Source organism: Microtus ochrogaster, linkage group LG5 (genome assembly GCF_000317375.1).
Source record: "Microtus ochrogaster isolate Prairie Vole_2 linkage group LG5, MicOch1.0, whole genome shotgun sequence".
Classification (NCBI taxonomy): Eukaryota; Metazoa; Chordata; class Mammalia; order Rodentia; family Cricetidae; genus Microtus; species Microtus ochrogaster.
In genome coordinates this window covers 31,969,458-31,985,673 of record NC_022031.1, presented here as the reverse complement: position 1 = coordinate 31,985,673, position 16,216 = coordinate 31,969,458, and the positions used below count along the sequence as shown (strand labels likewise).

The 16,216-nt window shown below is 38.6% G+C and overlaps 1 protein-coding gene across 1 annotated transcript; it reads left to right on the top strand.

Moving 5' to 3' along the window:
- Positions 1-258: 258 nt before the first annotated feature.
- On the top strand, positions 259-15,973 carry Spaca1 (sperm acrosome associated 1). The gene is made up of 7 exons (XM_005361963.3): positions 259-605; positions 6,062-6,118; positions 8,291-8,392; positions 9,362-9,468; positions 10,727-10,862; positions 15,106-15,226; positions 15,753-15,973. Exons 1-7 carry the CDS (start codon positions 389-391, stop codon positions 15,907-15,909), a joined length of 897 nt encoding a protein of 298 aa, XP_005362020.1. The 5' UTR covers positions 259-388; the 3' UTR covers positions 15,910-15,973.
- Positions 15,974-16,216: the final 243 nt, after the last annotated feature.

Sequence of the window (16,216 nt, the reverse complement as noted above, 5' to 3'; positions counted from 1 at the left end):
ACTAAGGTAGCACAAGCAGCTGACATCAGGAACAGGCGGTTGCAGCCCTGAGCACAAGGATGACCTTCCACACCGGGTTGCTCAGGGAGAAAGGGCGGGCGGAAGTGGCGCCGGAAGCCCGCGGAAGTGGCGCCGGAAGCCCGCCCTGCCCTTCCCCCCCACGGGCTCCGGACCCCTTCTGCGCACCCCTCCCCCTCCCCCAGCGCACGTTCCTTGCTTGTTCCTCGCCCGCGCTCCGGGTCTCGAACGGGGTGACGCGCGATGACGCCTCAATGGTCGCCAGGCAGGCTCGGCTTGGCGGCGTGGCGCTCGTGGCCGCTGTTCGAAGCGCCTCTCCTCCAGAGCCTGGGCTGCGGCTGTGCGTTGGGCGGCCGAGAGGCCGAGAAGCATGCGCGCCAGGGGCGCGGACTGGCTGGCCAAGCTGCTGCTGGCCCTCGGCTGGCTGCTCCTGGTGGGCCTGCAGGCGTCGCAGGCAGCGAATGTCACCGTGGTCCAGGAATCCGGTGTGGTCCGCGAGGCCGAGAACGAGAGCGAAGTGGACGAGGAGGCCGAGAACTACAGTGATGTGCCCGAGAATGAGACTCCGGCCGAGCCCGAGGAAGAGGGTGAGGGCAGTAGCTCCTTGGGCACGGGAGGCCCCTGAAGAGGGCAGAAGCCCACCCTTTCCTCAGAAATTACCAGTGTCACCTTCTGTTGAGTTTTCTGGCTTACACATCAACCCCGAGTTTATTACCCACTATGTGCTATGTGCATCTATATAGCCTTTAAAAAAACAAGGTGCTCGTGTCCAGGGCTCCAGGAAAATAAGCACGAATATTGAAATTGCTATAGAAATACTTTCCAAGTGTTACTTTGGAGAAGGGAATCACATTTGTAATTAATGAGGTACCCCCTCACCATGGGGAATCGTGGGGTGTGTAACCATCTTCTCTTAGTAGATTTTTTGTTGTATTTGGTTTTAATTTCCAAAATGCTTGACATCCTCTTTCTTTCCTGTTGTTGAAATGCTTGACATCCTCTTCTTTTACTGTTCTTGAGATGGGAACTTAAGGAAAGTCGGGATTCCTTTTGCTGTGGCATATCTAAATGAACATCCTGACAAAACTGTCCCGAAGCTCCCATAATCTTGGTGCAGCCCTCAGCACCCTGACAGGAGGCCATGTAGTATATGTCCCTCAAGGGACCCAGGCAGTAGAAAATGAAAAGATCCTAGTAATGACGTTGTTGGCTGAAGATGTGTTCACACAAGAGAGAATAAAACAAAGCTGCGTTTGGTTCTGTAAACATGGCTTCTACTCCTGGCTCATTAAACAATAGAAACAGTTGACATATTCACGAGCAACTCACATGCTGGGAGGTCAGTGGCAAGTCCAAGTCGACAGACGTCTAAAGGAGGAAGATCCTAGCCCCACCAAAGGCCCAGCAGACATTGTCTTGATATCTTTGTTTTCTTGTGTCTTCTCAGTGTATACATATAGCATCGGGTAGTGCTATCCTTTTATTTCCTGATGACAGGCAGTGACTCTCAGCATCAGAAAGAAATTGACTGAGGTTATTGGGGATCCTTCCTTGACAACTATGCAGATCTTGAAGAGCTCTTTGACTTTGGAAATGTGAGAAAGGGCTACAGAAGAGACGACCTCCTAGGCATTGCTTCTTTTCTTTGAGTGAATAGTTTTAATATTAAACTGCTAAAGGGAAAATTCTAGCTATAAAGTCCTAAGTAATGTTGAGGCGAACCCCTAGTGATGGATTTATAATCCCTTATATTCAAACTCCAAAGTTGAGCGCACTTATTCTTGTAGGGCTTCAAGTTCTGCATTGTGGACTTCTGAGAATTCATGTGTCCTCTGGAATTTTAGATGTACAGTTTCATGCCTAAGTGCTTTTTCTTGGAGAGACCAACCCAGAACTATAAACACAGGTGATAGCTATATGAACATTTCAGAACCCTGGTAAATGTCGTCATGATCATTGTAGCCTAGAAGATCTGTAAAAGTTGTTATTGTCATTTACTAGCTAGTGTATTTCTTTTTCTTTTTTTGCTTTTTTACTTTTAAGTCTGCTTTCAGACAGTTCACAAAAATAAGGGCTGGCAAAAGCACTTCGTGAGAAGCTTAGGTAGAAATCTCAGTCTTGTAACCCCTGATTCCTACCTTTGAAGCTATACACTCTAAAACTGGGCAGAGAACTTGAGTGCACCTAAATTCTCACCTATTAAACATGAAGCTGGAATGTGTCCATTATGGAAGTTCAATTGCTGCTTCCCTAATAGAGTCTAGTTCATTATTTGCTGTGGTTCTTTTTGCACTATTGTCAAAACACAATACTTCTGCAGAATATGAAAGGCACACATTTCTTTGGAGAGAATGCCATTTTTGCTGCGTAATTGCAACGCAGTTACAGTTTTAGATTTGTAAACAATTGGAAGATTAGTCAACGAGTTTTATTCATGTCAACATCTTTTTTCTTTGAGTCCCCACATAGAGTCCTGCTGTCACGATTTATCCACTTACAAATCTTGTCAAGTTAATTTGATGTATAAACATGAAAAAGGAAAGAATGCTGCCCTTGTGAATTTTAGGAAAACAAGATGATTCAGGTTTTTGTAGCAGAATATTTCAGGAGAAAACCCTTCCTCTTGGGAGATGTACTAAATGTCTTCATCTTTAAGAAATTCCATGTTAAAGAAAATCCAGGCTATTATTCATCCACGATGTCATGTGTCACTGAGGTTTAGATTTTGTAACTGTTTTCCCTTTACCTTTACATTGCTGTCTGTCTCTGTTCTTCATTGTTTACTAATTGTAAAATGTTTTGTCTTATTTACTTGACCATCATTAACAAAAAAAAAGGCAAGCAAAAAAAGCAAACAGTATAAAACAAAACCCCAATTGTCAAACCCCCAACTTTGTTCATTACTGAGGAACTCTACTGACTGTTCACCAAAGCTGATGACAAAGAGGAGTTCCTCTAGAAGCTTGTTCCATGTTCCTGAAACACAGTGCAAAACAGGGAGAGAAGAGAAGCTGGAGAGATGGAAAGAGATGGTGGTCTCAGAGCTTTGGCTTATTTCACAACTATTCTTCTTCCTAGACAATTCCAATCAGTTGTCAATTTATTAATTTTAGGTTTTTTTAAAAAAATGTAATTGGAAATATTGATGACCAATGATGAAATAATAATAATATTATTAAGATAAAACATACAACAGAGTATGTTAGATTAATTTACCTCCTTTTTTTCTGTGCCTTATATATCTTTTAAAATATAAACATTCTATATCAGTATGGTCTTTGGCTGATTACAGGTAAGTAGACATACATATTGAGTTATACAATCAGTTTTACTCTATTAAACTACAACTGGGGTTGATCCTGGTGGCATAGTACTATATCCCAGCTACTTTAGAGGCTGAGGCAGGAATGTTGTAAAGTCGTGGCCAACTTAGTATACAAAGTGAATTCAAGCCCCTTCCCTCACTGGGTGACTTAAACCTGTCTCAGCTGGGGCAGTGGTGGCTATGCCTTTCATGCCAACACTCAGGAGGCAGAAGCAGGTGAGTCTCTGTGAGTTCAGGCCAGCCTGGTCTACAAAACTACAAAGCAAGTTCCAGGATGTCAGGACAGTTAAACAAAGAAACCTTGTCTCAAAAAAAATCAAAGCTCAGGGTGGAACATTCATCTAGCATATTTGAGGCCCTAGGTTAATACCTAGTAGTAACACAATAAAGTAAAAACAATGTCTTTTAATCTAAATCAGAATATGAGTCCTGTAGCATCAACTCTACAGACATTAAGTCTCAAGGTCCTGGTTGCACCCTGATGACATGTGCCACTAAGCCACCCTGTGTTGCAGGACGGTTGCCGACAGGCTGGGAGAGACACTCTGGGAGGCTTTAGTAATCCCTTATACATTCTTGCTGGCTTTTGAGCTCACTGTTGAGCTCATTAGTGGCTTTTTACTTTTTCTTCTCTTGTGACATGCCACACAGTATTTCTGGAGAATGGAGAATTCAGCCTATAACACTTTAATTTCATCTGAGGTTTCATTTTGTTGGAGTTGGCAGTTCTTCCACCTTACCACTTCAGGTCGAAACTTAACATCACACGTATTTTCAGGACCCCAGATTCAGTCTGCATGTTACTAAGGTTCCTTTTACAGGTTATTAAAATTCTGAGGAAGACACCGGCCTTTAACACATTCTTCCTGCTACATTGACACCAACCATTAATCAGCATCTGTGGACTTAGGGAGGCACTGATATTCAGACTTTTTCGTTTCATACCTTGTTATATAACAGGAAACTGACAAATGCCACATGGAAGTCCAGATAGGTGTCATTTTCTTGACTCATCATTGTAGGATTTCCAGTTTTATAAAGTGACTAAATGGCCCAGTGAACACTTAATACATCACAAATACTAAAGTTGAAAGAATCTTTGTCTGTTCCATCTCCATGTCCTCCTTTTCCCCTCTGAGGAAACTCAAGTAAGAAGGAGCTACTTATCTTCCCAGAGTAGCAGAGGTAGTGACTGCTGGTTCGAAGTGGTCCAGTGGTCATTCTCTTATACTTGCTTTTATGCTCAGGAGCCAGTTTTTAACTTATGTCTCATAATGTGCCAACTGAAAGTGTTCAGGCATTCCAAGTATTAAAACGTCAATTCAAATTGATCATTGTGTTAGCTGAAATCATTTAACAAAGTCAATGTTGATTTAATTATATGTCTCCTATGCTTTCTCTGTATTAACAGTTCTGTATTTGATGCTTTTCAAATACAGAACAAAGTGTGTGTGAAACTGTTAATGTTTCACAATATTGAAAATGGGAAAAATTAGAACTTGAAATTAATAACTACAAAATGAGTTTGAATTGAGTTAACTATTGTGTCCTAAGTGGGTCCACAGTCCTAAGCAGTTTGTAGAATATTTCCACACAGTATTTCATTCTATTTTAATCATCAAGTAAGATAGGCTTTGCATTTTTTACAAAGGGTCAATTAGGTCTGACAGAATTGAGTTGCTTCAAATTCAGACAGTGAATTAGTGGCAGAAGCAGTATTTTGGACTTCAAGTTGGATGTGATTTCTGCGTGGTTTGTTGCTCAGAGATCCAGTGTCTTAACATTCTTCTTCAGCAGCCCACTGTGTATTTTTCTGTTGAGATTTGAGTCTTAATCTGTGTTTTTGAAGACTTGTTTATATGTTAGAGCTATAAGAACTCAGGCTAAACTTCAGAATGATTAGGAAAAAAAGGGAAATATCCTAGTATGGTAATTCATACCTGTAATCATAGAGAAGCCGAGACAAGAAGACCACTGAGTTAAAAAGGTCATCTGTGCTATGTAGCAAAACCCTGTCCCTGAAACAAAATCCCAAATCACAAAAGGAAAATCACGAGAAAATGTGATTGAGAACCAAGACTACTTAACTTCTCACATAATTAGATATTCAAGTAATTACATAATAATTGTGTGTATTATAGACTGTCCTCCTGAATAAAGCATTGGAATGGATTCTTAGAAACATCAACATCTGCCATCTAAACCTGCAAAGTGAATGAATGAAATATATTTGTAACTTTTATAATTTTGATGCACACTTGGTATGAAGATTTATTTGGAAATGTAAATTGCTTTGTATTAGTTTATTTCTTTTTCCTTCCTTATAGAAAATAGAGAATATTTTAAAATGGTTCCCAAAGTTCAGAGACTGCTGTGTGTATATATTATTAGACTTTTCCAGTTATATTTTAATTCACTATGTATTTGTTAATAAAAAAGAAAATCCCTGTGTTATATATGAGATTCAAAAGCAAAATTTAAGTTATTCCTAACTTGATGAATGTTCTTAAAGGGGGTAGTCTTTCCTTGATTTAGAATGGTGATAGCTGTGTTTATGTGAGGAGCAGCTTTGCTTTCCTGGTTTTAATAGAGCATTTTAAAAAATCCTCTATTGCCCATATGACAATTACCTGTACCCTACACCTCCCAATAAGATGTTGTTCACTTTTAAAAGTTTTCATATGCTTAAATAATGTTTTTTTTTAACTTTATGTTTAGTTCAGAACAAAACAGTAGTCAAAGAAGTCGAATTTGGAATGTGCACAGTGACCTGTGGTAAGTAGCAGAGACCAGAGGAATAACCTGTCATGGTTTCTACCAAGATGAAATGCCAGTTATTTGTAATTTCTGTACTACTTACCCTTTCTTCATGTCTCTTTTTTCTATGCCTTTTACTATAATGTACACACCGTACTAGGTAATTGCTTCAAAAGGTATATTTTCAGGTTCGGGGTATTTTTGCATATAAACTATTTTCACTAAACTAAAACTTTGTTTCACAGATGTTCAAAGATGAAAGATCTTCAGTGTCTCTGAGAGATGCCTTCCCACACTCCTTTGGCAAACCTGCCAAGAAATAAGCTTATTTGCAATAGACTATTATAAGTACTCCATTTCTCTAGTTTGTACATTGTATTTTGGAGAAAAGGGGTGTTAGCTTTGCAAGATGAATAATGACGAAAGAACGTGACATTGTCCATTCTATGAATAGAAATTTTAAACTGAATCTCTTATGTAGGATTAGGACTCGGGCTACCTGTGCTTTGTAGACCACTGGTTCTTAAACAGCTACCCTAAGTAGGTTAAAATTACTGGACTAACCCAGAGTTTCTGACAACCTAGGACTATGGGTAGGCCTAAGACTTTGAAGTTGTGATCAATTCACAAGGAAGCTGATCTTGCTAGTGCTGGAAGTCCCTTAGTTTCTTCAACCATTGTTGGAAATCTGCATCATGAGAAGACAACAGATAATTAATAAATTTTTTATTCTAACTTGAGAACATGACAGTGATGAGATTATAGTACACACCTACAGAGACTTCTTTTTAGGTCAAAGTTTTGAAAATTACCAGAACTGACAATTTTTTACGTGGGTGCTAAAGCATTCATATGTAACCACTTTCAAGTATACAATTCAGTGGCCCAAACAACACATCAGCATTATCTGTAGAACATTTTCAGTACCCCAAAATAATTCCCATACCCAGCAGACAGTATGTACACACTCATCCTCCCAGCTCCTGACAGGTACTTTTTCCTAATTAGCTTAAAATGGAGTCTGGCTTTAGCTTTGTAGTGACAGCCAAAATGACAGGAATCATTATGAAACAGCCTGAGAGTGTCCAGTTGTCATTTGTCTTTTGTTGTTGTTGCTGTTGAATTTTTTTTCCGGTAGATTTATTTTTATAACAACTCCAACCTTCCTTCTCCGGATCTTGTGGGGGTCCACTTTCTTAGCCCTCAAAAGTGCAGCATCTCCCAAGAATTTGTTAGAAATACAGGATTGCAGACTTTTCCAAGACTGGCTCGGAATTTGCATTTTAAAACGATCTCCAGGCGACTTGCCTGCACTCTTCTATCCCTAAGCCACCTGTCATCTTCAGCTTTTCCTTTCCTTGGAATTAGCTCATGATTAACACCTTGTTAGGGGCTAAAGAGGGGAATCCAGCTGGGAAGATGAAGACAGACTCTGCCTAGCCCTTTACACAGCTCATTACAGGACAGGAGTAAAAACCAGCGATGCTCTAAGACCAGCCGATAACGATTTGATTTCTTGCTACAAAATGTGTGACAGTTTCAGAAAGAGTATCTTCCTGGAAATAGAGGTGTAGTTAATAGTTTATCCCATGTATAGTTAATACAGAGACTTTATCAATACAGCATTATTAAAAATTATTTTAAAACATTTTTATGATAAAATATGATTTTGGAATTTCTTCCAGAAACTCCAGCCCCAATCCTGAAAAGTTCCATAATCACAAATTTGTGCAATCCTATCCTATGTAGTATATCATCAGCTTTTATAGGCTGTAGGAAGAATAATTTAGGTATTCCTAAAAGAAAAAATTCTATCAATTTAAAACATGCACAATTATAAATGAGTTCTGATTTAAAAGATACTGAAATGTAAAGATTTTATGTTTTAGCCAATGAAAAATTATGCAGGGAAGTGTATTTATTAGCATACTAAAACTTTCAAAACATTCTATAATAAAGAGGACCTTATTGTAACATTTTAAAATTTGCATGTGAACATAGAACCCTTTTTCTGATGGGAATCAGTGTCTTAGAAAACTCCAGTTATTTCTGAAAACAGTATTTCCCCAAGAAAGTTTTCTTGAGAACATTCTCAAAACAAAACTAAAGAAAATACAGACTGGAATGGAAAGAACGACCCTTGTGGATATTTTTCTTTAAACATTTGCTCATTTTTTTTTTTAAATAAAGGTGTTGGAATCAGAGAAGTTATTTTAACCAATGGATGCCCTGGAGGTGAATCCAAGTGTATTGTTCGTGTGGAAGAATGCCGTGGACCTGTTGATTGTGGCTGTGAGTTGAGCCCATATTTGCTGAAGGAGGGTTTATGCTGGGGAAATGTCTTTAACCTCAACCTACTACTGCGTACAAGGAGACAATCGACTGATAAAAAGAAGTAATACAAAATTAAATACGCTTTCTCTAGACAGAGTTCTAAGTAGCCCTGCTTTTGATATTCATTTCACTTGTGTGTAGAGTCTGATATGCTGGAGCTTCACTGTGCCTGGGGTCTGTATTCGAGCCTGCCCTGGCGTGGAACATCCCTGATGCTATATCCATGACATTTTATCTGTAGATTGGTAAACCTTAATTTGGAACTTGGAGCTCTTTGTATCAAATTATGCTTTTCTGACATTTCAACTTCTCTAAGTGAGCTTTCATAACCCTAAATTAGAAGCCCTGGGCAGATCACCAGGTTCAAAGTAGCATATCCCTGAGTGGAATGTCTTTTCCTCTTCTGCACTTTTTCTGCATGTAGATAAAGAGTCATGGTATCTCCTCACCTGCTTCTTTTGGTGACTTCTCTACAATTGGACTCCAGATTGCAAGTTTCAGGGTCCTCAGCATTTGACTTCTGAGGGTTGCTTTTTACAACAGTGTGGCATGTAAGAAGGGGTCCCAAAACAATACAGTGGTGTACTTTACCACTGTGGGGAGATAGGATTTGAGACCTGGATTCTAGCCTGCCTTATGTTGTCTTTTAAGGGATCTTCAGATTTCATGACTTTGGATCTGTTTACTCAACTGGAGACATTTGGCTTTTCATAGCCAGTCTAACCCTCATATTATGTATAATATATGTTGATGTGGATGTATGTTTATAATGTATGTGCAGTGTCTAGATAGGGTTGTTTCTTGGTTGATGATATAATTAAATGATTGATGATGTAATTAAAAATTGTTGTTAAAAAAGGTGTATGGACAGATAAAGCAATTTGGTTCCTAATGGTACTTATATATTTATGCTTTCTTCTTTTTCAGGGGGAAAACCAATTTCTGAAAACCTCAACAGTGTTAGACTGTCATGTGTTCATATATCTCCCGAAAATCGCTTCAAATATCTGTGGAAGCTTCTAAAGTCAGATCAAGTAAATAGAAACTGTATATAATCAGGTGTTTTTTACTGGCTGATAACATTTGGTACCTAGTTCTGATATTTTAAGAAAGCAATTTGAGGAAATTGAGTTAAAAATCATATAACTTTATTATTTGAATTCATTTTTTGTCAGATAAAAAACATATGTCTTAGGGTCATCTATAATCATAACTTAAATTTACACACTTTATGATATATTCTGTTTGGAACCAAGATTATTTCTGTTTTATATGGCATGCTAAGGAATAGTTAATATTAATTAAAGGTATTATAAATGCCAGATAACAACTGAATGATAAGAGTTCATTTAAAAGACATAAAACAACCCTATAAACTTTTTTAAAAAATAAATAAGTGTGTCATTTTACAGATAAGTAACTGAGGTATAGAAAGTGTCTCAGAAGCCAGGCAGTGGTGGCACACGCCTTTAATCCCAGCACTTGGGAGGCAGAGGCATGTGGATTTCTGTGAGTTAGAGGCCAGCTTGGTCTACAAGAGCTAGTTCCAGGACAGGCTCCAAAGCTACAGAGAAACCCTGTCTCAAAAAAAATAAAAAAAAAATTAAAAAGCAAATAAACAAATCATAAATAAATAAATAAATAATAGAGTCGTAGTTTACTTTTCTGTTGCTGTAAGAAAACACTAACCAAAATCAAACTGGAAGGAAAGAGTTTTTTGAAGCTCAATTCCAAGTGACAGTTCATTACTGAGGGAAATCAACGCAGGAACCTGCAGCAGAACCAAGGATACTTGTTTTCTATACCTTGCTCAGCTTACATTACATTCCTATACAACCCAAGACTACCTCCTGTTCAAGGGTGACATCACCCACAGTGGTCTGGACCCTCCCGCATCAATCATTAATCAAGGAAATGTTCCCCAGACTTGTCAACAGGCCAGTAAGGTAGAGGCATTTTCTCTACTGAGGTTCCCTTTGGCCAGCTGACCCTAACTTGTGTCAAGTTGACAAAAACTAACCAGCACAAGAAGTACTGTCCATAGTCAACGGGATTGAGACTTGAAGTCTAGATTATCTGATTCAAAATCATATGTGTACAGTTCATTACATGCTCGGTGAAGAGAGTGAGCAATTTTTTTTGAGGACTGTTTGCTTGTGCTGTCAGCTTATTGTTTCCCAGTGACCCAGCGAGTCCTGTTCATCTTGTACTGTCTCCATTTGTAATCAGTGAACCCAGGCAAGACTATTGACTATTCATACGCTTTGTTTCTGTTTGTTTTGATTTTCATAGCAACCTGTTATACTTTCAAATGATTCAGCAGTCCTTGACATACAAAGAGAACTTCATCCCATGGCTTTCGAGTGTGACACCCTGGACAATAATGAAATAGTAGCCTCTATCAAGTTCACAGTCTATACAACAAGTGGTAAGTATCTGGCAGTGTTTTGGTTTGCTTTTATCTCAAACTTACTTTCAGGAAATGCCTAATGAACTTATGAAAATACAGATTTCTGCCAGCTGCACCCCAGAGCTTCTGATTGAGTAGATCTGTATGGAGCTGGCACATGAATTATCAGACAAAGCTGTTCCTTTAAAACCAGTTCTGGGCACTGGCAGCTCTTCCAGGTGTTCTAAGTACAATCTCCTATACTCAGATGGTGGTTCACAAGAGTCTTTAGTGGGATGTGATACCCTCTTCTGGTGTGCTGACATACATCCAAGCAAAGTGCTCATACACATAATGAAGTGAATTTTTAAACCAAAAGAATTGATCTTAAAAACAAAACAAAACAAACAAAAAACACCAGACCTTCAACTTGAAATATATTGGCGCATTTATTTCCATCATGAATGTGAAGATAGACAAATGGATTCTCATGCATGATTGCAGGAAAAATATAATTAAAACTTGTGAAATCAGAGCATTTCTCTTTAGAAGTTATCTATTTGAAGTGTGTCTCTTTAGAAGTTATATATTTGAAGTGTGTGTGTGTGTGTGTGTGTGTGTGTGTGTGTGTGTGTGTGTGTGTTGAGATTGGGTTTCTCTAGGTAGCCCTGGCTGTCCTGGAACTCACAATATAGACAAGGCAGGCCTAGAACTCATCTGCCTGCCTCTGCTTTCAGAGTGCTGGAATTAAAGGTATGTGTTATCATGCCTGGCTTTGGATTATATTTTTGATGATTCAGTATTAAAGTTCTTAATGTAGTCTTGAACACGACTTTGCATATTAGAAATAGTTTCTTCTGATAAAGTATATATGCATGTTCATTCAGTTTGACCTATGGCATCCTCTATGTCCAGGTAACTATTTCCTTGGGTTTAGTTGTTCTTAACCATATTTAATGCTGTTGTTGTCTTTGTTGGTAGGAGTATCTGATCACAAGCTCTTTTGAGAACTCACTTGTGTTAGGATTCTCTAGAAGAACTGATTGAATGAATATTAAGGAGGGGATTTAGTAGAGGTTTACAGGCTGTGGTTCAGGTAGTCCAACAATGTCTGTCTCCTTATGGAAGTCATTCAGCCCTTGAGTTTGGATGCCTCAGCTGATCTTGCAACTAAGTTAGAGTCTCAGAGAAGTAGATCCTACTACCAGCAAGGGCATATATCAGCAGGACTGATGAACTTGCCAGCAAGAGTGAGGACAGGCAGGTGAAAGCAGATGCTTTCTTCTATGTTGTTTTGTGTGAGCTGCTGCTAGAAGGTGGGACCCAGATTTAGGATGAGTCTCTCTGCCCCCAGTGACCAAACCAGGGAATATCCCTCACAAGTGTACCCATCTCCTTGGGTTTTAGTTGATTCCAGATGTAGTCAGTTGACAACCAAATTAGCTATCAAATCATTAAAGCTCTAGAGAGCTTGTATTTTCAGAGAGATGTCTTTATAAACCATCTAGAAGTGATAGGTAACTTTAGGGGGCTGTGCTTTTTGGAGCTTGTTCTCAGTCTGAAAAGCTTTTGTTTTAGTCTGGAGTACCATGCCATACAATGTCCTTTATTGAAAAGAAAATAAGCCGCAAAGGATTTTGTAGAGGTTTTAAAAATAAATGTTTGCTAGTTAAACTTTCTTGGTGTGTTTTTAGATTGCAATTTGCAAAATATCTTCAGGTAAAAGCTAATAACGACTGTGTTGAGATATCACTGAAGGGATGATTTCAGTAGCGAGAAACACAAGGAGACTGTACAACTGAGGACCATCAAGCTTTATAAACATTCTCAACCTGCCATAGTCTATGATGCTATATGTGTCTGTCCATTTGTGTACTTGGTTCTCACTGCCTGGCCCCTAATAGGTTCCTTTTAGTAGTTAGCACTTTTCATAATTGGAAAGGAAGATGTATTTACTAATGTGTCAGCTAAGGGTTAGAACAGAGACCCCAAATCCTTGTTCTTGATTGAGGCAGTGTTGACTTTTGTTTCATAGCAGCCCAGGGATGGTGAGGTAGCTTTGTCAGTTACTGCATGCACACTTAAACAACAAAATACCCTCAGAATATTTCAGTACCTATTAGTTTCTTTGAAAAATGACAAGTTGTTCACCAATGCAATAGACCTTTTCACTTGTTCAGCCATTGAACAAATGTTTTTCTTATAAATAGCCATACTCTACCATACTGAAATGAATCAAATTTGCAATAAAAATGTTTTTAGGATAAATGTAGCTAATAGAAAATTCTTCCAGATGTAGTAATGCATGCCAGCACAGAGACAAGCAAATCTCTGTGAGTCCCAGGTCAGCATGATCTCCATAGTAAGTTTCAGGACAGAGAGAGGAAAAATTCCCATCCCCATTTTCTTCCTCCTTTTTATATAATTTTCACTCACAGATATTATCTTTATATATGGCATTGTTTTGGGATTTAATTGTATGCCCCTAAAAGATAATGTGTGTTCTAAGTTCTTAGTACTTAGATTGCAGATATACTTGAAAAGGGACGATTGAATATGTCATCAGTTAAGATGAGATTGTGGCTGGTGCCCAAATAAAAGAACTCTGAATAGAGGAGGGAGGAAAGGAAAAAGAAAAAGAGGGAGAATTAGGAGGAGGGAGGACAGAATAAAGGAAGAAGGAGGAAGAGGAATGAGAAAGAGGTACATGGAAGCAGATCCAGGCTGAGACCACAGAAGCTGAGAAGGTAGCACAGTAGCCACTCCCCCCCAGAGCTTTCAAGACACTCATTGAGCCCCACCAGTCACACACACACACACACACACACACACACACACACACACACACACACTACTTATGGCTTCCAGGATATGAAGCAAATTTCTGCTGTTGCCAAGTTACCCAGTTTGTGGTACTTTATTTGTAATGATTAGAAACTAATATGTACATAAGCTATGTTTACCTAAAACACTAAGCATTAAAATTTAACCCATTTTTCATTAGTTTTAATTTCATTAAATTTTTTTAAGAAAACTTTAAGATGAAATTCAGCCTTCTGAAAAAAATTAGATGTACATGTAGTCCACATGGTCCTTGCAGGATGACCGCTCTTCTCAGTGGAAATCCCCCTTTTATTATCCATCCTCTTTTGACTGATATTGGGTGCTAGTGAATTAAACAAACTCATTTTGCATTTCTCATCCAAACCTGGCCCTAAACATTGTCTCTCTGTTTTAAAAATCTCCAACTTTCTCCAAACCTGAAGTCATTTACTTTTTTGTTAATCTGATAATATTGGAATAAAAATATAAATGCACCTTTGCAATCGTGCTTAGGATTGTTTAAAGGGAGATCACCAAATTGTATTCATACTGTTTGACTACTGAGAAAAGCTGGTTCTAATCCATGGCATTAAGAGGATAAGAAGAAATCCAGACGACTGCTATGCAGGAGACCACTTCTCATGGAGTGGTACATACTAAAACTAAAATGTTTAAACAGCTCACGATTTATACAAATAACTAAACCTCCCTGGTCCCTGTTTCACTTACCTGTATAATAGAGGATTTAGTCAAATACCCCTTTTCTGTATGAATTATTTTTGTGCAATTTTAGAATTTGGGGATTAAAAGAACCTATAGAAAAGCTATCACATCCACAAAATATATTACCCAGATATAAGCTGTCTCTTCACCAGTTTATAGTATAGTGATGCTATAAAACAGCCTGTAGACCAGCTCTGCCTTCTCAACAGCCTTATCTGCAGGAAGGAAGCTCCCAACCTAGGAGCAGTGTGTGAATATTTTATGGAGAACAATGAGTGTCAACCCCAGTCTTAGAGTTAAAAACCAGAGCTCTATCATAATCCTAGGCATAAAACTGAAGTCTGTGAAGGAGGAACTGGGAGAAGCTCCTCATGATTCAGTAATAGGCAAGGTTTCTTAGCTGTGACTCAAAACAGTCACCATAAAAAGTAACATTGAGTAAATCACACTGTGTCAAAGTAAAAAACTTCAGCTTCCCAAAATAAGTCACTTGGAAAATGAATAGTCAGAAATCCAACAAACCTTGCCACGATAGACAGTTTGAGAAAGTTCTCTCTAAGTTTGTTAGGAAACTAAGTGTACCCTTACCCGATTGTCAGTGATTACTCTTTTATTTACCTCAGAGAAGTGGAAACATAGATCCACAAAATAGCGTTTACAGGAGTAGTCCGTTCAGATAGCCATTTCCCGTTTCCCGTTGATTTCTAGCGGCAGTCATATGTGTCTCTACTTTCAGAACTACAGATGAGAAGGACAATCAGGCCAGACACTGATGCAGTCCTAGTTTTCGTGCTGACCATAGGAGTCATTATCTGCATATTTGTGATCTTTGTGTTGATCTTCATCATCATAAATTGGTAGGTGAATGGCCAGGATGCACGGTCATTTTTGATTGACAACTTCCTCAGCCCCCACCCATTTGTCGTGAAGCCCAGATCACTGCCCCGCGGTGTCTCCTCTATGTATCTTGATGCCATCTTCTTTCATGCTACCCTAGCTTGTATATGGATGCTTTTAAAAACATCATGACTTTGCAGCCATGGGAGAGCTTTCAGACATGTATTTTATAATTTTACAAGGAAATTGTTTAAAAAGAAAAAAATAAATACCTTTGTCATTTAATCATAGCTTTCACTGCTTTAAAACTTGGCTGTTGTAGCCTCCCAATTTACATAAATGGACAAGAGAAAGTCTGTGTGTGCATTGCAGCCCACAAAGCTGGGAATTCAATCACAGTGCCAATGGACTCTTTCAAGAAGTGTTGAACTGTGAATAAAAGGCCCTTCTATATAAAGGAGATGTAAACATGAACCTCATTTACTTTTGTTGCTGTGGGTTTTTTTTTATTGTGGCTTTTGTTTTTGTTTTTGCTTTTTCCTCCAGGACGGCAGTGAAATCCTTTTGGGGGGCGAAAGCCTCAGCCACTGAGATACACTCCGAGCTGAGTTCTGTGAAGTACAAAGATTCGACTTCTCTTGACCAATCACCAACAGATATGCCTGGACATGAAGATGAAGCTTTAAGTGAATGGAATGAATAATGTATGGATGACATATAAAAAAACCGAGGTCAATTAGAACATATCAGATTCATTATTGTAAAAATAAAATATATACTGAAATACTTCTATGACGCCGGGTTGAATTTACCTCGTGGTGGTAATGTGGTGTGGGACAGACTTATTTATTCAGTCCAGCACTCAATTCAATTGTCAAATTGTCTTTAAATTAGTTCTTGGTATTCACTGCTTCAGATAATAGCCTGAGGTCACTTATATATATACAAATAGCTTCTGATCTCTTTAGTCACTTGTGAGGTCATTTGCCTTTTCTGTCCTAGAAAAGAAA

Coding starts and splice junctions, on each gene's coding strand:
- Spaca1 (XM_005361963.3), top strand. CDS start 389: ATGCGCGCCAGGGGCGCGGACTGGCTGGCCAAGCTGCTGCTGGCCCTC. Junction 606..6,061: donor GGCCGAGCCCGAGGAAGAGG/GTGAGGGCAGTA, acceptor CTTTATGTTTAG/TTCAGAACAAAACAGTAGTC. Junction 10,863..15,105: donor CACAGTCTATACAACAAGTG/GTAAGTATCTGG, acceptor CTCTACTTTCAG/AACTACAGATGAGAAGGACA.